The sequence below is a fragment of the Meles meles genome, chromosome 2 (assembly GCF_922984935.1).
Source record: "Meles meles chromosome 2, mMelMel3.1 paternal haplotype, whole genome shotgun sequence".
Taxonomy (NCBI): domain Eukaryota; kingdom Metazoa; phylum Chordata; class Mammalia; order Carnivora; family Mustelidae; genus Meles; species Meles meles.
Window position 1 is genome coordinate 152,577,155 of NC_060067.1, and position 24,138 is coordinate 152,601,292.

The following is a 24,138-nucleotide window of genomic DNA, read 5'->3' on the forward strand; positions in this document are numbered from 1 at the left end:
GTTACTTTTCCAAGGTGAAGTAAGTTAACAGGTGTAAATGGTTTAGAACATAGTGAACGGTTAACTGAACTGATTTATTAATGATATTCACCAGAGGCATATGCTTCTTGGGGTTTGGACTCAGGACTGTTCTGCTGTAAACTCTATGATGGGCCATCTATTACCTGTGTGATAGGGCAAATTCCAAACCAATGAACCTTAGAAATCTAACTGCTTTTGTCACGTGGGAATAATATTACTTATGTAAAGCTCCCCAGCAGTTAGTTTTGACCTGATGTTTTCTCTTCACTTCGACAGACTACGTTCTATGAAGAAAAGTGCATTCTTCAACCAAATTTATTTAGAACTAAAGATGTGCCAAAGACTGTACCAGGATCTGGTGACACAAAGATAGTAACAGTAGCTGACAGCCCATGCGTACTTTAAGCACCACAGGGCTTCCCAAAGCAAGAACCTAGCTATATCCTATAAATAGTAATTGCTTTCGGGCCCTCAGTTTTAGTTTCAGTAAAATGGGAATGATAATACATATCTCACAGGTTGTGACGGAAGTAAATGAAATAAAACTCGTAAAGGGTGTGAGACTGCCCGGCACGTCACAGATGTTTAGAGCCAAGATTTAATTTTTTTTTTTAAATTTAAGTTGAAAAATAAAAAAATGAACTAGAAATCTAACATATGACTAACACAAATCGTTAATGAACAAAGCTTCGAACGTAAAAGACAACTGTCTCGAGAATCTTGGGGAGGCTACTTTACAAAAACATGCTAAACCAGTAACCCCAGAAGGTGCCTCGACCTCAAGAGGGCGACTTCATCCGCCGAAAACTACAATCCCCAGAATGCATCTAAACCAGACCTAGGGAACGGAGTCCGGCGCTCCCGCAAGGGATTATGGAAGGTGTGGATTCCTTGCCTGAAGAGAGCGTTTCACCTGCCAAGGGCGGGAGAATCTTGGAGACCCCCTCCCGGATAGGCGGGGCAACGGCTAATGAGCGACCAATCACCGAGCCAGCCCTTGGAGGGTCTGAAAAGCGGCGAATCAAAACGTAGCGGCTTCAGCCTTCACGGGCGCGCGGTAATTTGAATACAGTGGAGGAGAAACGGGCTCCACCGGAGAGAGATTCCCAGCTTCGAACCTCAGGTGAGAGCTGCTGGGTCAGAGGCGCGGGGCGGAAGACTGAGGAGAACGGGAGATTCTGTGGAACGTGCGGGTGAATGTCAAGGAAAAAGGGCTTTAGCTGAGGGCTTGGCGCCGCGGCGGCTCGAGAACGAAACCACCCGGGGATTCTCCGCACTTTGAGGTCACCGGGTTTCCATTTTTCTGACTTAGGGTTTCCTTGTCTATTTGCCCTGACAGGGTTTGAGGACAGGCGCGCTTTTCTGTCATACCTTTCTTCATTCCTCTCCAGAAGAGTCCTCTCTTAAGCAGGGACTCGACACTGAGTTCCAGAGACCCCGGTTTTCTGTTTAACCTTGAAATCCTGCCTGCGTGTTACTTTTTTAAATGTACCTGACTTGAAGGACGGAGGAGAAACTACTGAGCAACATAACCAGGCTCTCTCATGCTCGAGAATTAATGTGCAGGATTGTGTTTATTTTCAGCAGCAGGGAGGAGCTCCTAGTCTTTTATAAACAAGGAACAAGCGGCTTGCTCTAGGCTCCTCAGAAAGATGGGAGAGGATTATGCTAAACCCATTTTCTTGCATGAACTCTGAAGAAAAAGCTAGAAACAGTCTCTGCCTTCACTGAGCATTCGGGCTGTTGAGGAAGACAGTTAAACCATCAAGAAAATGTGTTAAATGTCGTATTAAGGAAGTGTGGGGTCTGGTGAGGGAAATCACAAGAAGATATCCCGATAGAGTATCTAAACTTGGTGTAAATTAATCAGGCTAACTAAAGGGGAAAATGTGCCCTGAAATGGAATTTTAAAAAACAAAACAAAACCAAAAAAAACTTCCTTGGTGGGATCATTTTCCAGCTTGAAACGGATGTACCAATTCTACTTTTATTTCTTCTTCTTAATTGCTACTGTGAGACAGTGTTTTTCTTTTTTTTTTAAACCTTCACCTTTAAATATTTATTAAAGTGATCTTCTTTTTAAAGTACCTCATCCATCAAAAAAAACTTTTTCAGCCTCTAAAAGTATAATTTTGATACAGTGACTTTTATACATATTGGATAAATTTGGTTGTTATAATTTTCCTGTTGCTTTTAGGAGTTCAGTTAAGAAGATGTCAGCTTTTACTCCAAGAAAAAGGAAGCAGCATTCTTCAAACTATGACAAGTGAGTCTCATCCCTTGGTTAGAAACTCCTAAAAAAGTAAAATCCACCTTTTGTCTTTCTTATATTTCCTTTCTTTTTCTTAAAATCTCCATTATCCCACTTGTCTACTTGTGGCTATAGCAACATTTTAAATTCCAATTCTAATCTGGAAATACTGTAAACTTTCAAAATTAATTATTCAATGCCTTTGGAGAGAATCAGGAAGAGCTGTTTTCTCTGACTTGGAAATATATGTCAAATCTTTTATTACCTTCTTCCTTTCTGTTCTCTTATAATAATTAACATAGTGGTTTTCATACAGTACTCTTCTGTGAACGATCCTAGAAAGTCTGTTTACTCACTGCTTACTACATGTCATAATAGGAGATAAATTACTCTGTACAGAACAGGCTTGAGAGGGTCAGTTTATTACAAAGAATTAATAATTTTAAGGAACTTGTAGCCAGTTAAGCCTGGTGAGTTCTGAATATAATGGCCAATACTTAGAAATAGGTTTTAAAGCAAGGGCGTGCCATGATTTAAAAGATTTTTTATTAACAGTGTTTGTTTTTGCAAGCATTATTGGGAGTTTACTTTTGAAAAACATTTGAATGCTTTGGTAAAGACACAATTTGATAATCCTATTTAATAGATAATGTGTATGGATGGATGTTTGATAGAGAAGATGTATTATTTTTAGTATGACATATCAATATGGTTGTTCATTACTTAGCAGTAGATTGCCATAAAATTGAAGCAAAATGATACTTAAAAATGGACTTTGTTTCTTTTCATAGCCTATTATCAAACATTTCATCAAAGAAATCAATTCTGGACTTTGCTGAGAATATACTTCCATCACCTGATCAAAATTACATTTGCCAAAGCAGTGATAACAGTGAAGAAAAGGCACATTGCTCTCAACAAGGCCATTTCCTTTCAAGTCCACTCGAAACAACTAAAAAAACCAGATTTCCACCTGCAAATCAAGGTTCACCATTTAAATCTGCTGTGTCTACTGTATCCTTTTACAACAAAGACAAGTGGTACCTCAACCCATTAGAAAGAAAGCTGATAAAAGAGAGTAGATCCATTTGTCTAAAAACTAATAATGAAGACACATCTTTTCCCGTTGTGACAGAAAAAATGCAGGGAAAACCAGTCTGCTCCAAGAGATTGAATAAAAAACCACAAAAGAGTTTAACTTCTAAGTGTCAACCAAAATATAAATGCATCAAGCCTCTATCAAAGAATTCTAAAAATTCTAAGCAAAATCGAGTGGCCTATAAGCCAATTATAGAGAAAGAGAATAGTTATTATTCAGCTCAAAATAATCTGAATGCTCCTCGGGTTCTAAGCCAAAAAGTCAAACCACAAGTTACACTGCAGGGGGGAGCAGCATTTTTTGTTAGTAGAAAAAAGCCCTGTCTTAGAAAATTGTCTCTGGAAAACAAGCCATTATTGGGACTCACACAAAAGAATATATCAGAAGTGATTGAAGATTCTGATGTAGAGACTGTCAGTAAAAGAAAAAATTTTGAGACAAGGCAAGTGCCAAAGTGCTTGTTACTAGAAAAAGAACCGAACGTCGAGCTGCTTCATGCAAGAAGTAAAAATGAAGAAAAATTAATAAAGGTAAAGAAAACCAAATATGTAACTTTAAAAATAACTAAAACTTTAGTATACATAATACATATGTATGTATAACGTGGTTGAATAAAATTTTATTTTCTTTATTGTCCAAAGGACTGTTTTATGAAGCCAAATAGTATGTTTGGTTTTTTTTTTGTTTTTTTTTTTAATATTTTTTATTTATTTGACAGAGAGAAATCACAACTAGGCAGAGAGGCAGTCAGAGAGAGAGGAGGAAGCAGGCTCCCTGCAGAGCAGAGAGCCCGATGTGGGGCTCGATCCCAGGACTCTGGGATCATGACCTGAGCTGAAGGCAGAGGCTTTAACCCACTGAGCCACCCAGGCGCCCCCCCAAATAGTATGTTTTAATCACCGTAAAAGAATATAGGGGCAGGGTGAAATGATGGGACTTTCCTCTCTTTTTTGGCTTAAGGAAGCCTAAACATTTTCTTGCATTAGGTATGCATTTCATTAAATCCCCTTATTACTAAAGTCCAGAGAAGCTTAACAATTTTTATTTGGTAGTATTTTTAGGAAGTTGAAATAATAAAACCAGGGTAGTAGTTTTTCAGTGTGTGATCATATAGCTTTTCTTTGTTTCAGCTCATTATTTAAAGTGCAGATTCTAGAACATTTGGAGAAGACAAAGCATAACTTTTTTTTTTTTAATACCTTGTTTTTGCTGGCTAAGCCATGACATTCTGATTTTATTAATTCTTCCTATTTTTTCTGCCAAAAAACACCCCTATATCTTGACTGGAGTTTTGGGTTTTGGTGATATAAGTGTTTAAGTTTATCAAAACTGATTAGATTGTATACTTTATATCTGTGGACTTTATATAAATGTACCTAAGTTTTTAAACATGCACAATTCAGGCTAAAATTCTCAATTTAGCAAAACCAAGTGGTGCTGTCGGGGGTAGTTTCTGCATTTCCACCCATCCATCTCCTGGTTAATATTCTCCCTATCTGTTTGGTAATAGAGAACATTTATACAGTGACCTGATGAATTCTCTGCAACTCTCTTTTTTGCCTTATTTTCTTTTCTGAACTTCATTTTGAGGGGCTGGGTGTTGGGTTCTGTCTAGTTTTCAGTAATCTGAGAAGCTGGGTGTTTGTGCATCTTAAATTTGTGAAACTGAGCTCTGCTCAAGATTCTTAATATTTTGTTAAATACCTGCTACTAGTATTCATCTCTCCTAGCCAAGGATGAATCCTCTTTTCATTTGCAGGTACATCACCTTTCCCCAACTCATTATGGTGCCCTGAGAAATGGTGAACTGATGTGTTGTCCCATTTCTACTGAGATGTAATGGTCTTGAATAAGAGTTCTACTTTGATCAAAAGGGGTTTTTTCCTTTCCCCCCAAGCTACATATTCTGAGTCTTACCAAATTAGTAGTGTTAGTGAAATACTTGAGAATGTTTTCTACTTTGCTTTTCCCCCCTTCCCTGCTACTGCCCAAACAGGTAGGATTTGGAAGTCTCTCCAGCTACTCCACAGTGGTTTTTTTTTTGTTTTTTGTTTTTTCCCCTTGGCTGCCTCTTTTTTTTTTTTTTTTCCCCAAAGATTTTATTTATTTATTTATTTGACAGATAGAGATCACAAGTAGGGAGAGAGGCAGGCAGAGAGAGAGAGAGAGGAGGAAGCAGGCTCCCTGCCAAGCAGAGAGCCCGATGCGGGACTCGATCCCAGGACCCTGAGATCATGACCTGAGCTGAAGGCAACAGCTTAAACCACTGAGCCACCCAGGCGCCCCTTGGCTGCCTCTTTTTAAAGGTTATGACAGAAGGTTGTTCCTTCCAGTTTGGTGACTGTTGGGGAAGTTTTTGCCAATTTTTTTTTACTTCATTATCATAGAAGGGATGTTTTATAATCTTCAATCTACTATCTTTACCAGGAAATGTAATATGTTTTTGACAGGATGACAATTACAGTATTAAATATGTGCCCTCTATCTTTTAAAAGATTATATACATTTAGCAAACAGAGAGGAAATTTCCTTAAAGTAGTTTGAAAATTGAGGATTTAAAATCAGTTTAAAAGTGTAATTTTTAATAAATAGATATTTTGCTTTAGGAATAAATCTATTGGGATTCATTCATGAGATAGAAAATAATTAAGAATTATAACTTTCCTTTAATTTTCCCTATTCATTATTTTCAGGATTCATTAGGTGGAGTAGTTTCTTTAAGAGAATGTAAACCTGATGAAAATAAGTGTTTTCCTTCAGAGGATTCTCTTAGTGAAAACAAGGCGGGTAAGTAAGAGAAAACTTCTCAAAATGAGTTTATTTACTTGTAATGATAATTCATGTGTCAATATGGAATTATATACTATAATATGTTTAGGGGTTTTTTATTTAGTATGTGTGCTTCTGTTTTGTATCTTTGTGTTTATCTCAGTGACACTGTTTTCAGTGGTAAGCAATGCAGTGCATTTTGAAGACAAGGAGAACTTGGGCTGGAATTTAAGACAAAATACTGATGCATAATTGGTCTATGTGATTTGTCCAAGTTACTTAGGCTCCTTAGAACTCGGTCTTCTCATCACACCTACCCTACCTATCTTTTACCCAAAATAATAAGAAGGAGTAAAAACGATTTATGTTATATATATGTGATCAAAGCCCTGTTGTAAATAAGCATAATTCACAAAACCATAGAAAGAACACTGAATTGGGCATCAGGAACCTTAGGATTTTGTCTAGGTCTGCCACTATTTAACTGTGTGATCTAGGGAGGAGATGTCTAAAGTAAAGGGTTGGTCCTCATTTTTAAATTTCTCTTAGTTCTGAAATCCCATTACTAACTCTGGTGTCATTGTTCAAATAAACAGTATTTACTAAACTGTTTACTAAACAGTATCTATTTACTAAACTAGAGACAGGTTCATTAACATTTTATTTACCAACCAGATTCTTGGTAACTTTACCTTGTTGGTTATATCTGTAATTTTGGAAATAAATTAAATTCTAGGAGTATATATGTTGACTATAATGAGAAAACTGCAGTTTATAGGAAGAAAACAAAGATAAAACTAAAAGCATAATATGGAGCAATAGCACTTAACAGGACTTAATGATATACACAGAAGGATTGTTCATAACGATAATTCTGAAATACACTGTTAATAACTAGTATTTACTAGGTGCTGAATATGTACCAGACAGTGCTAAGTGTTTAGTATGGGTTGTGCTGTTATTGATATAATAGAACATGTAACAGAACAATAACGGCTTTCTCTTTGTAGTAGTTATAATGTTTTCTTTTAAAATAAATTTATTTCAGTACACTAAGTCCATTAAAAAAAAATATTTAGTGAATAAAAAATAATACAGATGGCATAAGGATATGGTAAAATTCATAAAGGTAGTATACAAATGGTAAAAATTTAATTAGTACTTCATAATTAGTTTATCATTTCTCACAATAACCCTAAGAAATGGGTTTGTATGCCCATTTTATAGAAGAGGAAAGAGACTTAGGTTAAGTAACTTAGCCACAGCAGATCAGACCTGTTTTGGCCTTGTTTCTAAAGAATGAGTTCTATTTTTCAATGCGAAGTTTAAAGTTTGCTTTTTTTCTACGTAGCCCACTTGCAACATATTTTTCTCTAGTCGACTACTATTTTAACTTTGGTCTTTAAAACTTTTTTTTTTTAAGATTTTATTTATCTGATAGAGAAAGCAGGGAGATCGGCAGAGGGAGAAGCAAGCCCCGCACTGAACAGGGAACCCAACGTGGGGCTCGATCCCAGGACCCTGAGATCATGACCTGAACCTAAGGCAGACGCTCAACCGACTGAACCACCCAGACGCCCCCATTTTGACTTAATTTTTATGAAAAGTGCCGTCAGGTTTTTTTTGCATATGACTGCACCATTTTTTACTATCCTTTCTCAGCTTAATTACTTTTGCTTCTTTGTCAAAAGTCAGTTAGCTGTATATGTGTAGGTCCGTTTGGTGCTCTCTGTTTTGTTCCATTGATCCATTTGTCCTTTTACCAATACCATATGGTTTTGATTACTTGTTAAGTCTTGAAATCAAGTGATTTGAATACTTTGGTCATATTAACATTTAAAATTTTATGATTTAAAGCTTTGAGTTTATGTTATAAATTATTGTCATTTTTTTCCCCTCCCAGTTTCTCCTGAGTCCATTGTTTATCCCATCTTCAGTGTGTCTCCAGTCAATACAAAAAGGTAGGGATTGCTCTTCTTTAATGTTTAAGTTGTATTTAATTTCGGGTCCTCTGGGTATCTTTCTTTCTTGCACTCTTTAGTTTGGAGAATGTTTTTTTTCCTCCCCACTAAGGGAATATTGAAAATAAGATGAAATCAGGTCCTCTCATAGAAACTTCATAAGAACCTAAGAGTTGAGAGAAGGGAAAAATCTTTATGGGTTTGAGCAATAATAATTGTTAGCATTTTTTTAAATAAAGATTTTGTTTATTTGAGCGAGAGAGAGCATGAGTAAGGGAGAGGCACAGAGGAAGAGGGAGAAGCAGGCTCCCCACTGAGCAGGGAGCCCGATGTTGGGCTCAATCCCAGGACCCAGAGATCATGACCTGAGCCAAAGGCAGACAGATGCTTAACCAACTGAGCCTTCTAGGCACCCCATTTTGCTAACATTTTTATACAGTACCTGACCCATAGTAAATAGTTTATATCCTTTATCTCACTTGATTCTTACAGTAACCTAGAAGATAGATAGTATTAATAATTTCATTTTCAGCTGAGGAAACTGATAGTAATTCAGTTACAATTGCACAACTCTTAGGTGTAACAACTTTTAGTAGCCATGATTTGAATCCATATCTGAATTAAAGCCCGTTCAGCTATATTGACTTTCCTGGGTGATAATATATTAATAATAGTTCATGTTTAACAAGCATTTATAACTTCATGATGTAGGTACCATTATTACATTATTACCCCATTTTATAGACTGGGAAACTGGCCAGAGGAGTGAGTAACTTGCAGCAGTTCAGTGTTCTTACAAATGCCAGCTGAAGTTACAGCTATCCTAGTCAAAGCTAAGACTGGGATGAGGGAGCATTGGCAGGTGTGAGCAGGATAGGTGGAAAAGCTCTGGAAAAGAAGTTTCTTATAGTCTTAACATCTTCCTAAGTAGTTTTGCTCCTTCTCTCCCCACTTGATGATAAATAGCAAGCTTTTGAGCAAGGAGCTTGTAACTAGGTTCTACTTTCAGAACACCTCAGCTTCTGTCACCTCAGATGCTGGGTTGGGTAGACAGCTTTCCCTCTTCAAAAGGCCATATTCCAGGTTTTTGTACATTTCCATTTTTTCATCTATGTCTTCTTTCATGACTATTTATTACGAATTAAAACCTGTCACAATTGGCTGATAAAAATATATACACTAATCTAGCCTAAGGAGATATAAGGATACTATTGCTTGAATTGCTCAAAATTTCTCTTTATGTAGGACCCAAAAGGTCAAATCTCATCAATCCCTTGTAGTTTAACCTATGATTTTTAATTTAGGTAGTTTACAGATTCTCCAGGCACCTTGTCTCACATTTATTTTTTGTTCAGTCACTCATTTGGCCAACATTTATAGAGTACTATGTGGTACTGAACTATACTGAGTTTTGGAGCTGTGAAGATAAATAACACATAGTCCTATCATTGAAGTTATGGTTGGAGGAAGACAGGTATTTAAATGAGTACATATAATAAGGTGTTAAAATTACTGAAATAGAATAAAGGGGGCACCTGACTGGCTTAGTCACTCGGGCATTTGCCTTCAGCTCAGGTCATGATCTCAGGGTCCTGGGATCAAGCCCTGCATTGGACTCTTTGCTCAGTGGGGTGTCTGCTTCTCTCTCTGCCCCTCAGCCCTTGCTTGTGCTCTCTCTCCTTCTCTTTCATAAATAAATAAAATTATAAAAAAGAAAGAAATAGATTGTGGTCATACAAGCAGGGGTGGGAAAAGCTGAGTTCCTTAGCAAAGTTTGCATAAACAGGAGGGGTTAAAGCAACCTAGAGAATGTGTTTAATTTTGCAGGTGTGTACCATTAGAGGTATGTCAGGTCAGTTTAAAAGGATCATACCTAGCATTTTTTAAAAGGAATAATGCATCTCTCACAGTTACTTATTTATAGTAAGTTATTTAGTGGAAATTTTTGGTTTTTAGTTTTATATATGTGTCTGTATTGGTCAAAATGTAAAATACATTTCTTACCATAATATTGCCAAATCAATCTGAAAAATATTCTTCTAGTCAAATGATAACAGGGTTGGTTGGCTTAGCCTTAAAGCACTGGACAGGATTTTTTCCTAGTGTTTGTTTGTCTGTTTAACTTGTTAGTTTTCTCTGAATCTCTTGGTTTGAGGCCTTGGTTTTTTCCTTGTAATTTTCTTTTACCTCTACCCTTCTACCCTCCACAGATTTTTATTCCTTTCATCCTTGGAAAACCAAGGTCCTTTCATTATAAGACAAGAGTTACAAACTCGGCCTACAGAGACTGGTGAAGAGTGTATACCTCATCTAAAAGAGCATGCACTCTATTAGTTACATTCTTTGAAGAAATAGTGGTCTGGTGATCATATAGTGTCTCTTGCAATATCGGAAATATACATTTTTAAGTGAAGTCTTTAGATTCTGAAATATTGGTAGCTAATCCAAAGTTTTAAACATTGTGTAAGCCAAATAAAACATACCTGCTAGCTGGATTTGGCCCAGTTTACAACCTCTGTAAGCCAATCCCAACATTCTTTCCTAATGAGAACAGGTTGCCTCAACACCATCTATCCAGCCAAAATATTTTTTCCTAAGTATTTGAGAATAGTGGAGTGGTGCATTTGGTATGAGAACAAGTGAATATATTAGTCTCACTCAACTGCCCAAGTAAAGAGTTGTTAGATCATGAAATGCTGGTGGCTGACTTCCTATGGAATTGTGAGGTTCAATAATCTGCTTATTTTGTATGGTGTTAGGAATTTCTTTATGCCTACATGGGTAGTATTATGCCTACATGTCCTAAAATTTGGTAAAGCAAAAAAAAAAAAGTTTCACTTTTTAAATTATTATTATTTTTTATTTCAGCATAACAGTGTTCATTGTTTTTGCACCACACCCAGTGCTCCATGCAACACGTGCCCTCACTAATACCCACCACTTTGTTCCCCCAACCCCCCCCCCAACCTCTCCCCCTTCTAGACCCTCAGGTTGTTTTCACTTTTTAAGAAGGAAGTCAACCTAAGGCTATGTATGTACATCTGAGAGTCCCTTGGATTTTGTGTTAGGAGACAAGGATTTGTGTCTTACTGCCATTGTTTACTACCTTGCCTGGAGGAAACTACTGATCCTCTCTGAGTGGGTTTCAGGTTTCTCATTGTTCTGAGCCATATTCATTAAGTTACTGTCAATAAAGAGCAATAAAAATTGCAAGGTTCTCTGCAAGTATTATGTACATATGTGTTTTCATTATAAGTCCTTAGACATTTTTAATTTATTAAATAATTAAATACTATTAAATATTAAATAATAATTAACTTTCATTTCAAAGATCTTTAGCTGAAGAACAGTCTTCTGTGGGATCCATCATATCTGCTAACTCTTTGAAACAGATCAGTACACAGAAAAGTACTAATACCAGAGATACAAATAAAGGAACAAAAGAGCAGCTCATCATTGTGAGTAAATTTAAAACAAAGCTCCTCCTATTTTGTGGCTCTCGCATACAGAACATGAAGTCAGACATGTTGGCTTAGCATAGTTAACATGGTTTAGAGACATTTTGAGTTTTGTAAATGCCAGCTTTGTTGTAGTGATAGCCTTTAAAGCTAGTCAAGTAGATTTTCAGACTCATAATGTTAGGTAATGCTAGTAATTTAGTAGAATACTGATGAATTTAAGTTGTCTCCAGATAAGGAAAATTATTAGTGATCCACAAAAGATGTAATGAGCATAGCCACACTGTATTAGACCTGGGCTTGGCAAATTATGGCCGTGGACCAAATCTGAACTATGGCCTGAAAACTAAGAATAGCTTTGACGTTTTTAAAGGGTTGGCAAAAAGAAAAAGAGAAGAATTTGAGACAAAAAGAGACTAAAATATTTTCTGTCTTTCCCCTTGCAGAAAAAGTTTTCCAGCCCCAGTATTCATTCAGAACTTGGTGTTTTTAGTAGCATTAAATATTGCCTTATGAGATAAAATGGAAATTAATAAGCCATAAAATTGAATATTCCTGACTATCCTATAGTCATGAATTTATCTGTGCTTTTTCTGATCTTTTATTATGTATTCATTTGGTTTTTTTTTTTAATTAACTCTTAGGGCAAAGAATTTTAATATTCCTAATCACTTAAGGAAAAAGTACTATATAACGAATTTACAAATCCTGAGATTTTTGCCCTGCCCCTTTGAAACAAGGCCTTTTCAGGTCTCTCATTTAAGAGCTTAATAAAGATGCTCTATGGTTCATCTTAGCTATTGTCTTTATGATTTAATTTGATTCCTTCTAGAACTATGGGTCCAGGCAAGGAATCTTGATTTTTTTATACCATCAAAGAAACAGTTTCATTTCTTTCATCAATTTATTGCATTTTTGGGTTTCTTCTCATTCCACTATTTTTAGGAGATGGGAGAAGAGCATATAGTAACCAGACTTTCATTTAGTATTTCACTCATGGGGGCATAAAAGAAAAATAGGGAGAAATTTGAGTGAGTGATGACAAGAACTAAACATAGAGCTATTTGTGGTATGTTTAAGATGGGCTTTTTCTTTTTCTTTCCCCACATACAGGACGCAGGTCAGAAACACTTTGGAGCCACCATGTGTAAGTCTTGTGGCATGATCTACACTGTTTCCAGCCCTGAAGATGAACTGCAGCATGTCCAGCATCACTACAGATTTCTGGAGGGCATCAAATACACTGTAAGTCGAAAATAGTCTTTCAGTTTGGTCTAAAAGTAAAACTGCCTTAGAAGATATATTTCTTTTTAAAAAAATAAAATTAAAAAAAATATATATATTTTTTCTTTAGCTGTTGAAAAGGCATATATGATCCATAAATAATACCATCTGTAGTTTTATTGTCTTACTATTAGAAGCTAACGATATTCAAAAGCTAAATTTTAATAAAAGTGCCAGTTCAAACTTTCTATCCTAATATAAGAGAAGTATTGTTCTAGGTTGAGTGAACACCCTATTCCTAACTCTAGCCTTTTGAGCAGAGCTGAACGATGAAGATACAAAACTCAAAGACTGAAGGAAACCCTCACTTCCCTGCTCCTCCTCACTTTACTTTCTTCTTTGTAGATAGGATTAGAAAAACAACTTTTCTGTGACTTCTCCAGATTCTTTCTTTTCTGATAAGAGAGGTTCCATCTTTTTATTAAGTACCTTTCTAGTCCAGTACATCCTGTTGTTGGCTTTGTGACGGTTCCTGCTACTCAAATGCATTTCCTTTTTTCCTCTATTTTTAGTGTGGTTTATTAAAACTGCTTATTCTAGCCCTCCCTCACCTTCTTACTGCTTATTAAGTCATCATTTTTTCTCTATATTGCTATGAAGGTCTCTTTAATTGACTTTGTCTTATTTTTTAATAAATTATGTACATGTCTCCCACTAGGATGTCAGCTGGTCCTCACAGCATTTTATTTTAGGCATCTTTTATTTCCCTTCTCACATTCCTTTACATAGATCGTGTCTTTTTTCGTAGCATTCATTGTTCATCTTTTTGTTCTTTCCAGACTATTTGATGGTTTTTTCCCCCTTCTTCAAATTAAACTGTGACTTTTTGCTTTTTGTCAGGGCTGGAAAAAAGAACGTGTAGTAGCACAGTTTTGGGATGGGAAAATTGTGTTGGTCCTGCCACGTGATCCAAGTTATGCTATTAGAAAGGTATGGAACATTAGTTTTTTAATCCTTATTCTCCTCCTACTCCCTCTTTCTCCTCTCACCAAGAAATCAACCTAAGTATAAAATACCATTCCTAAGAGCTAATCCACTTCGGTGCACATGCATGTATGACTTTCATTCTGGTTTATACAAAACTAAATTTAGAATTATAAGACAAAATGTCAGTAAAAGACTAAAGAAAACAGTTATCTGTTTTATCTTCTACCTTCATTTTCACTTATAAAAGATAAATTAAACTTTTTAATATTGAGAAATTGCCCCCACAGTCTTTTTCTGTATTGGTATTGTTGTTTCTTGGGCAGGATATTGAGCCCCCAGCTGAAACAAAATCACTTCTGGCACTTCCCACTCCTTACTCCCCCAGGAGTCTGCATTTCTTTCCGCTGAGAGTAATCTATAAAATCGGTTTTTCAGACCCTGTTTCCAGAGTGACAGATACATGCATCGATAGTGAAGTAATTTGGGGAATGTGCAAATTTAGGAAATAGAGGTAAAAGAGGCTAAAATCATAGTAATCATTTTAAAATAATCTCTTCTCCTGTCTAACATCATTAGGTAGAAGATGTCCAAGAACTGGTCGATAATGAATTGGGGTTCCACCAAGTTGTTCCCAGATGTCCAAACAAAACCAAGACTTTTCTCTTCATATCTGATGAAAAGAAAGTAGTTGGGTGTTTAATTGCAGAGCCCATCAAACAGGTATGGTATATGTCTTTTAAATTATTGGCATAACGTGTGAGCAAAATAAAGCAGTTGGGTGAAATCTCAATAAGCATTTAAGCATGCTACCATTAATGACTTTTTTCCCTACTAAAGTATCCTTGACCATGGGATAATTGAAGTCATTTATTTCTATTAGATTTGATATTTTGTCATATGTCAGCAGAATAAGTCAGTCTTATGTTCATGTAGTCATCTCCATACCTGGACTGTAAAATAATAGGGATTTTAAATAAGCAAATCTAGAGAGCCCAGATATTGAACATGTGGCTTAATGCAGGTTAATATATCTGGCAAAATAATTATTGTCCCTTAGTTAGAATCTATTTTAAGTGCTAATTAGCAATGTTCTGGAAGAGGAGTTGGCAAACTTTCATCCCATGGACCAATTGAAGCCCACCACCTGTTTTATAAATAAAATTTTATTGGAACATAGCTATGCTTACTTATTTCCGTATTATCTAGGGTTCCTTTTGTAACAGAGATCACATAGCTCAAAGTGCCTAAAATACTTACAACTTGGCCTTTCACAGAAAAAGTTTGCCAACATTTGTTCTAGACTAGAGAGAGAGAGTCTTTGCCTTCAAGGAGCTTACAGTATAATCTTTAGCTAGAGAGAACTATAGTTCAAATGTGTTCTTTTTACCTGACTTTATAGTATTCTACACTTATGTCTCCTTTTAAAAATACTGTTTCAGTGTCTTAAAATGAAATTATATCCTTTACCTTTATATAGGTCTTCCCTTTCTCCTCTCATTTCTACAACCTTTTTTTTTAATTTTTTTTTAAGATTACATGTATTTATTTGAGAGAGAGCACGCGCACAATCAGGGGAAGAGGCAGAGGGAAAGGAAGAACCAAATTCCTGGATGAGCTGGGAGTTGGCTGCAGGGCCCAATCCCAGGACCTTGGGATCATGACCTGAGCCAAAGTCAGATACTTAACAGATGGAGTCACCTAGGCACCCCTCATTTCTACTGTCTTTATTGTTCTTCCTTATTTTCTCTTTTTAATCTGCCTTTTCATTGTGTATATATGTGATACCTATAAATATGTGTGTGTATGTGGAAATGTGTGTGTGTATATATATGAGATATATACACAATATTTGTGTGTATATATATGAGATATATACAGACATATCCACATATACTCAGAAAATGGAGAGAAAAGTTACTGGTTTGTATTAGTGATCAGTTTGGCCTTTTCTTTCATTTTAAGGAAGTAGACTATTTATGTAGTGATGATAGGCAAATGCAGCCAAATATATTCTCTTCTACTTTTTATTTCTTACTTCAAAAGCAAAGTTTTCTTGATGTTAGTTAAAAATTAAGTACCCACCTATCAGAATGGCTACGTTTGAAAATAGTGACAATACCAAATGCTGGCAAAGATGCAGGGAATCTAGATCTTTTAGGTTGGAGAGAATGTAAAATGTTAAGACTGCAAAACATTTGGCAGTTTTTGTTTGTTTTTTTGTTTTTTTTTTTTTTTTAAGATTTATTTATTTCAGAGAGAGGGAGAGAGTGCCTGTATGTGCACCCATAGGGAAGGGCAGAGGGAAAAAAAGAGGGAGTCCCAGCAGACTCCATGCCAGACCCAGTGCAGGACTCGATCTCACAACCCTGAGATCACAACCCAAGCCAAAGCCAAGAGTTTAACGCTCAACGAACTGCACCACCCAGGCACCCTGGCGATTTGTTAAAAAATTAATCATACATTTTTCATATGACCCAGCAATCCTACCCCTGGGCATTTATACCAGAGAAATAAAAACTTACTCCACACAAACCCCATACCTGATTTTTTTTTCTTTTAACGATTTTATTTATTTGACAGACAGAGAGTAGACAGAGAGGCAGGCAGAGGCGGGGGGCGGAGGGAAGCAGGCTCCCTGCTGAGCAGAGAGCCCAATGCGGGGCTCGATCCCAGGACTCTGAGATCATGACCTGAGCTGAAGGCAGAGGCTTAACCCACTGAGCCACCCAGGCACCCCCCATGCCTGAATGTTGATAGCAGCTTTATTTGTAGTAGTCAAAGCCTGGAAACAATGAAAGTATTCTTCAGTAGGAAATGATTACACAACTGGTACATCCATATAATGGAATATGACTTAGCAATAAAAAAGAAACTGTTGATATATGCAACAACTTGGATAGATTTCAAGGACATTGTGCTAGTGAAAAAAACATGATCTCAGAAGGTCACCTGATATATGATTCCACTTGAATGACATCCTCAAAATAACAGAATTATAGAGATAGAGAACAGATTGAAGTAGCCAGGCCTTAGAGCTGCTGAAGGGAAAAAGGTGGGTGACACTATACAGAGGGAGCAAGAGAAAGATCTTTGAGATGATACAACCTGTGTACAGGTTGGCTGTGGTGCTGCTTAAATGAATATACAGGTATGATGAATTGTTCCCTGACATGGAACTATATGCATACATTATACCTATGTTAATTTCTTGGTTTTGGTATTATTTTTTTTTTTTAAGATTTTTATTTATTTATTTGACAAAGATCACAAGTAGGCAGAGAGGGAGGAGGGAAAGCAAGCTCCCTACTGAGCAAAGAGCCTGATGTGGGGCTCGATCCCAGGACCCTGGGATCATGACCTGGGATAAATGACCTGAGCCGAAGGCAGAGGCTTTAACCCACTGAGCCACCCAGGTGTCCCTTGGTATTGTATTATAGTTAGGAAAGATAACCATTGGAGGAAACCCGGTGAAGGATACATTATTTCAAAATAGAAAGTTTAAAAAAATCCTTAAATACCAACCAAATTTCATAGTTAATACGCAAAAATCTTCTTTAGTATTATCAGTTTTTTGGGATATCATAAATATGGTTGAGGTTGGAGAGAATGGGAGAAGTTTATGTACTGGATTAAAAGTAAGAGTCTGATTTTTATAATTTTTTAATCAGAAGGAAGTTTCATAATGGTATATAATACACTAGAATGTAGGAATATCTCAATCCCACTAGTTTTTGTTTTTAAGCATTGTGTGACTAAATGGATAAGAATTCAAAAAGTATCAGAATTTTAACATTTTTGGTGAAGGTATATAACAGGATTAATTTTAGATACTTAAGTTTTGTTTAAGGAATGGCTTTTAAAAAGAAATATGAACACAGCTGTTTGTTAGCTCTAGATGTGTCTGTATATCATTGCAGGCCTTCCGTGTCCTTTCTGAACCAACTGGTCCAGGATCCCCAAGCTCTAAAGAATGTCACCGGGCTTGGCAATGTTCAGATGTACCAGAGCCTGCAGTCTGTGGAATAAGTAGAATCTGGGTCTTCAGACTGAAACGAAGAAAGCGCATTGCACGACGATTGGTAGATACTCTCAGGTAAGAAATAAAATAAAATGGATCTAGACCCAGATAAGCTTTCCCAGAACTTTCCCAGCTCATGAGTCAAAGGGAATGATGTTGTTAAGACACCTTTGTTTAAATATTACCAAAGTGAGGCTAAGGCAAGTGTTGGCACTGGCGGGGAAACCCAGTTTAGGGCACAACAGTCCAAGTGTGAAACATGATAACCCAGAGCTACTCAAACTACCTGTGGTGAAAAACTAGCTTAATTATATAGCAGCCCTTTAATAAAAACAATAAAATGAGATGAATTGCTAGAAAATGAAATAGAAAATGAGAAATATAAGCTCAAATTTTTATTAGATTCAACAGATGTAAATAAAATTTAATATTGCAATAAATACAATTTATACAAACAAAATTCAAGTTTAAAAAATAACTATAGAAATTGTACTTGTTCATTAACTAGTGTGTGACCAGGTATAATTAATGAAGACTTACTATAATTCATGGGTGCAACTAAACGTAAAAGTGAATTAGCAAGGCAGCCCACAAAATGGGAGAAAATATTTGCAAATCATTCATTTAATAAGGATCTAGTATATCCAGTATATATGAAGGAACCCTTACTACACAACAATAAAAAGACAGGGAGCCCAACTTCAAGATGGGCAAAAGATTTCAGTATACAGTTCTCCAAAGAAAAAATACATATGGCTCCTATCAGGGATTTGCAAGCCCAAACCATGATGAGATACCACTTCACACTCACTAGCATGATTATAAGTTTTTTTTTTTTTAAAGGGAGGAAATAACAAATATGGGTCAAGATATGGAGGAAATTGAAATCCTTGCATGTTGCTGGTAGGAATGTAGGATGATACAGCTACTGTGGAACAGTCTGGTAGTTTCTCAAAAAACTAAGCTCTTAACCGTATGACCCAGCAATTCTACTCCGAAGGTATATACTCAAAAGAAATGAAAGCATGTGTCCATATAAAAACTAATACATGAAGTTTCATAACAGCATTTTTTTGTAAGAGCCAAAAAGTTTAAATAACCACACTCATGATTAACTGATATATATAATGTGGAATTTCCATGCAATAATACCATGGAATATTATTTGGGCACAAAAAGGAATAAGTACTAACCTGTACTACAAGGTGGATGAATCTTGGAAGTGGTATGCTAATTGGGAAAGCCAATCACAAAAAACCCCATATTGTATGATTCTATTTACAAAAATATCTAGAACAGGCAAATCCATAGATAGAAAATAGACTAGGAGTGTCCAGACTAGGAGTTTCCAGGGACTAAGGACAAGGTGAGCAGAGAGTGACTATAGATAGTTACAGGGTTGCTTTCTGGGGTGATGAAAATGTTCTGGAATGGATATTGGTGGTAGTTTCACTGTTGTGTGAATATACAAAAAAAACACCCTGAATTGTACACTTTTAAAGGGTGAGTTTTATGATGTATGAATTGTACTCAATAAAAAATAGTGATTTGCTATTTTAAACTCCCAGGTGCACATTTTCAACTAAAATTTAATTATTTGAGGTTTTCTTCTGTGACAGATAAACTTCTTGCTTCTTAATGTACCTACCTGATCTAGGCTGGCTGGATGAGTTTCGCAAAACTTACTCTCTTGACCCGAGATAACAGGTTACAATCCAATGACCACACTTGGACCCAGACCAGAAACCAGGCTTCGAGTAGCACTCGTCTAGCATTTTGAGTCCTGTATACTTTTTAAAACCAAAACCACTGCGGGATCCAGTGTTGGGCCATCATCCTAGTCCTCTACACGTTCCTTATAAAGGGGAGCAGTGAGAAAAATTAGAGTCTGTAAGATTTTTGACAGTTAATTATGAAATACTTCTACTTTCTGGGTATTAAGAGATGCTTGCCTTTGGCATGGAGAATACCAGTATCAAACCATCTTCACCAGTCCATAGTACGGGGCTTCTCAAATGTGAACGTGCGTAAGAGTCACCTGGGGGATCTTGTTAAAATGCAGGTGTGATTCAGAGATGCGAGTGGGGCCTGAGAATCTGCATTCCTATGGGGCTCTAAGGGTATGATGAATGTTTCTGGTCTGTAGATCATAGTTTGGGTACCCAAGCAATAGGTTATCCATAAGCAATAGTGAATAAAAATTACGTTGCCTTCAATGAAAAAATAAAAACACATTCATTTGAGAACATCTCTTTCTTTTCACGTCCATGAGTTAAAGCTACAGTAGCTTTAACTGGTAGCTATCCTATATAAGAGGAACTTTGGGCTCAACTCTCTCATCTATACAGGCAATACATATTTAAATCCTCGCAAGAGTCGAATATTGTTCCTAGTCCTTTTACCTAAGAAGTAACTGAGACTCACCTGGGATTATTAATACACGTCTACACTGATAGGCAAATAGTAGGACAGAGTTAGGGCTCAAATCCACAGATCTAATGTTCTTTCCATAGCTGATACCACTTATAAAGATAGTAAGACCTGTTGAATCAAACCAGTATTTTGCCTTGGATTCTAGTAAATTTAGCAATAAACTTTATATGAAATTGCTTAGTATACCATATGTTTGTATCTTCTAATTGAATCCAATCTTTAGTTTTTTATTTTTTGAACTAATTTCAAGCCTATAAGAGTAGCAAGAATAGTAAAAAGAAACCCTTATTTACCTTTGCCCAGATTCATTAAGTTTTAACGTTTACTTTCTTCCTGAATTATTTAGAAGTAAGTTATGTACATTATGCCTCTTCAGCTCCTCTTACTTCAGTGTGTATTTCTTAAGACCAAAGATAAAAGGTAGTCTCTTTCATTATCATACTTCAGTCATCAAACACAGGGTATTGAATGGGAATGTAATGCTTTCATGAATGTATAGTTCATATTTCTGTTTTGGCATTTGTCTCAAATGTCCTTCATAGCACTTTTTTCCCCTGCCAAGATCACATTGCACATAGTTGTCCTAGCTCTTTCGTTTTCATCTTCCTTCACTTGGAACAGTTTCTTAGTCTTTGTCTTCTATGGCATTGAAGAATTTGAAGAGTACTGGCTGGTTATTTTTGGAATATCCCTCAATTTTGTTGAATTCTTTTAACCATTTGATTTTATAACTGTTAATCCTAGCTGAGCTGGGTCAGGAGAGTTGTGGTCAAATGCAGGTTAGCTTTTGCCTCCTTAAAGCTCTGAGCGTGTGAATGTGGTTGAGGAGAATAGTTGTTAAAATTATTGATGGTGGTTTTTTGGTTTTAATGAACTGTGGCTTTTAGTCAGCAATATTATTGTCTATTCATTGCTCATCACCATGGATCCCCCGGAATCAGCTTGATGGTTTTTATGGTTCCTTTTGCCTCTCAGCAGAATTTCTTCTGGACCTCGGTTTGCTCATCTGTGAAATAGTATCATTAAACTTCCATCTCTAAAATCTAAGGCATTAAATCACTTTATCGTTTAATAATTTTTATTTTAATCAAGGGTATTCAAAGGGATTGAAATTTTATAATTGGATTGCTTTAAAAGAAATTATAATGATTAGCCAGAATTTTAAGTTTGTTCCGCTGTTAAATTATCTTTTCCTCTTTAGGAATTGCTTCATGTTTGGCTGTTTCCTCAAGATTGATGATATAGCATTTTCTGACCCAACACCAGATGGCAAGTTATTTGCAACCAAATACTGCAACACCCCTAATTTCCTTGTGTACAATTTTAATAGTTGAAGTCAATGTCTATTATCGGACAGTTACTGTGTGGATGAGTTCAGACAGCCCCGTGTCATATAATGTGAACTATTTGACAAATATCAAAATAAATCTGTTAAGACACACATATACACATAAACCTGTATCAGTTTTGTTCCTTATGAATTGAAAAGTGAGGGATAAATTTGTTAAAAATTATCTGGGGATTCAAAAAAAAAGAAAACTTTTTGGATAATATATACTGACTAGCACTGGAATCCTTAATTATGAAACTCTGTAGCTATAGCTGGAAAATGGCGTGCCTCCTACTAAAAACATTGGCAAAGCAAGTTGTTTCCACAAATACATGACCATTTTATAAAGCATACTTTTGCACCAGGATTATCTCATGTCCAATCAGAAGCAAATAGCAAAATTTAAAGATGGGCAAATAATTCAATGCCTGGTCTTTAAAGTTAATTCCTGAATTCTGTACAGAAAGTTCTCCCTTTATAGGTATCGGCTGGAGGAACTCAGTTGAAACAGATATAGAAAGTATTCTGAATTTTTAATTTGTGAGAGGGCTTTTCCATCTTTATGGTAAAGAATGTGTAAGATTTCCATATCCTTTTATGTAGAACAGAATTCTGTAGCTTAAGGTTTTAATCCTTTCAAAAATCCTCTTAAGCAAAATGTACCTGTCATTGGATCGAATTACAGTTAAACGTAGTAATTGTATTGTTGTCATTTCATGACTTTCGGGAGTGTGAAAATGCTCACTGTGCTGCTTACCTTCAGTGCGCTCGTTGTTGGGGATTTATGGCATTAACAGAATGGACCCCCAGTTTTATTAGACAATTCATATGGTTATATTTTTAATATGTTTGCATGTTTAAAATACATCTGACTTGTTCTGAGTCTGGCAAACGTGCTGACAAAGTCAATAGTAATATATAACTGAGGTCGGTAAATCAATGTATCTAGGTGGAAGGGGTAGAGAATGTGATGACATTATATAACACATCAGTATGCACACATTTTTCTAGTATAATTCTTGGTCTTACTTTGAAGAGCAAAGAATATTGTTTTGATTCTAAAATTCATGTAACTGCTCATCTGGTGGTAGGACTCTAGGGAAATAGTTTTCCGGATTATAACTCTAGAATCAGTTCATCTGCGTTCTTCTATTTGCCTGTAATTTAACATGTTCCCCAGACTTAAAAGCCTGGATTCCAAAAAGAATGTGCAAGTGTTAAAATGTCTGTAATATGCAAACATTTTAATGCTGTTTTCTGCACTGCTGTTTTTGTTTTAAATATTTTATTTAAAAAATTTTATTAACATTATTTTGCTTGCTTAATGCTTTGTGATAAATCAATTAAAATTCCTTTCAGTGTTCTCTGTCTGTTCTCTCTTTTTTTTTTAAAAAAGATTTTATTTATTTATTTGACAACAGGAGAGATCACAAGCCGGCAGAGGGGGAAGCAGGCTCCTCGCTGAGCGGAGAGCCCAATGTGGGACTTGATCCCAGGACCCTGAGATCATGACCTAAGCCGAAGGTAGAGGCTTAACCCACTGAGCCACCCAGGCGCCCCTCTGTCTGTTCTCTTATACAACCAAATGTATTGATTTTCTTTCTAAATTATTTTTGTGATTATAGAAACAGTACATGCTCATTGATTGTAAAAACCGATCATTGGAAACATATCCACACAAAAATCTGCCCAATGGACATTTATAGCAGCTTTATTCATAATTACTAAAACTTGGAAGTAATCAAGGTGACCTTCAGTAAATGAAAGTACATCCAGACAATGGGGTATTACTCAGTGCTAAAAAGAAATGAACTATTAAGCCCCAAAAAGGCACAGAGAAACCTTACTCTGAATTACTGAATGAAAGAAGCCAATGTGAAAAGGTTACATACTGTATGATTCCATCTGTATGATATTCTGGAAAAGACAAAAGTATGGAGATAGTAAAAACATCAGGTATTTGTAGGGAGGGAAGGATGAATTGATGGAACACAGGATTTTTAGGACAGTGAAACTAGTCTATATGACACAGTAAGCATGGATACATCTCAAACATTTGTCCAAACCCATAGAATGGACAACACCAAGCGTAACCCCTACTTTTTCAGTGTAGGTTCGTCAGCTGCAACAAATGTCCGCTCTCATAGGGGATGTTGATAGTTGGGGGAGACTGTGCATGTGAGGTGGGGAAAGGAGTATATGGAATCTCTGCTTCCTCCTAATTTTGCTCTGAACTTAAAATTGCTCTAAAAAAATAAAATCTTCCTAAAACAAAATTTTAAAAAAGGATAGTCTGAAAAATTATTATGACCAATGAGACATGACATCTAAATGTAATATGAGATCCTAGGACAGAAGAGGACATTAGGTGAAAACCAAGTAAATCTAAATTAAGTACGAAGTATACTTTAGTTAATGTATCAGTATTGGTTCGTTGGTTTTTTAATTGTAACAAATATACCAATGTAAAATGTTGACATTTAGGGGAAGCTGGGTGTGGGGTATATGGGAATTCTCTTTGCAGTTTTTCTATAAATCTAAAACTTCTTTAAAAGTTTATTTTTAAAAATGTACACCTCAGTTATCA

General features: G+C 36.1%; 1 protein-coding gene across 2 annotated transcripts; it reads left to right on the forward strand.

The window, feature by feature from the left end:
* Positions 1 to 297: 297 nt before the first annotated feature.
* ESCO2 (establishment of sister chromatid cohesion N-acetyltransferase 2) lies at positions 298 to 22,244 on the forward strand. Of its 2 annotated transcripts, none has more exons than XM_045986439.1 (11): positions 298 to 1,144; positions 2,219 to 2,287; positions 3,064 to 3,901; positions 6,065 to 6,158; positions 8,044 to 8,101; positions 11,433 to 11,559; positions 12,673 to 12,804; positions 13,684 to 13,773; positions 14,347 to 14,490; positions 17,688 to 17,863; positions 21,423 to 22,244. In XM_045986439.1, the coding sequence occupies exons 2-11, from the start codon at positions 2,235 to 2,237 to the stop codon at positions 21,553 to 21,555; spliced, it is 1,845 nt and encodes a 614-aa protein (XP_045842395.1). In that variant the 5' UTR covers positions 298 to 1,144; positions 2,219 to 2,234; the 3' UTR covers positions 21,556 to 22,244. The 2 variants fall into 2 exon arrangements, with proteins under 2 accessions (XP_045842395.1, XP_045842404.1); XM_045986448.1 differs by lacking the exon at positions 298 to 1,144 and adding an exon at positions 1,175 to 1,304.
* The last annotated feature ends 1,894 nt before the right edge of the window (positions 22,245 to 24,138 follow it).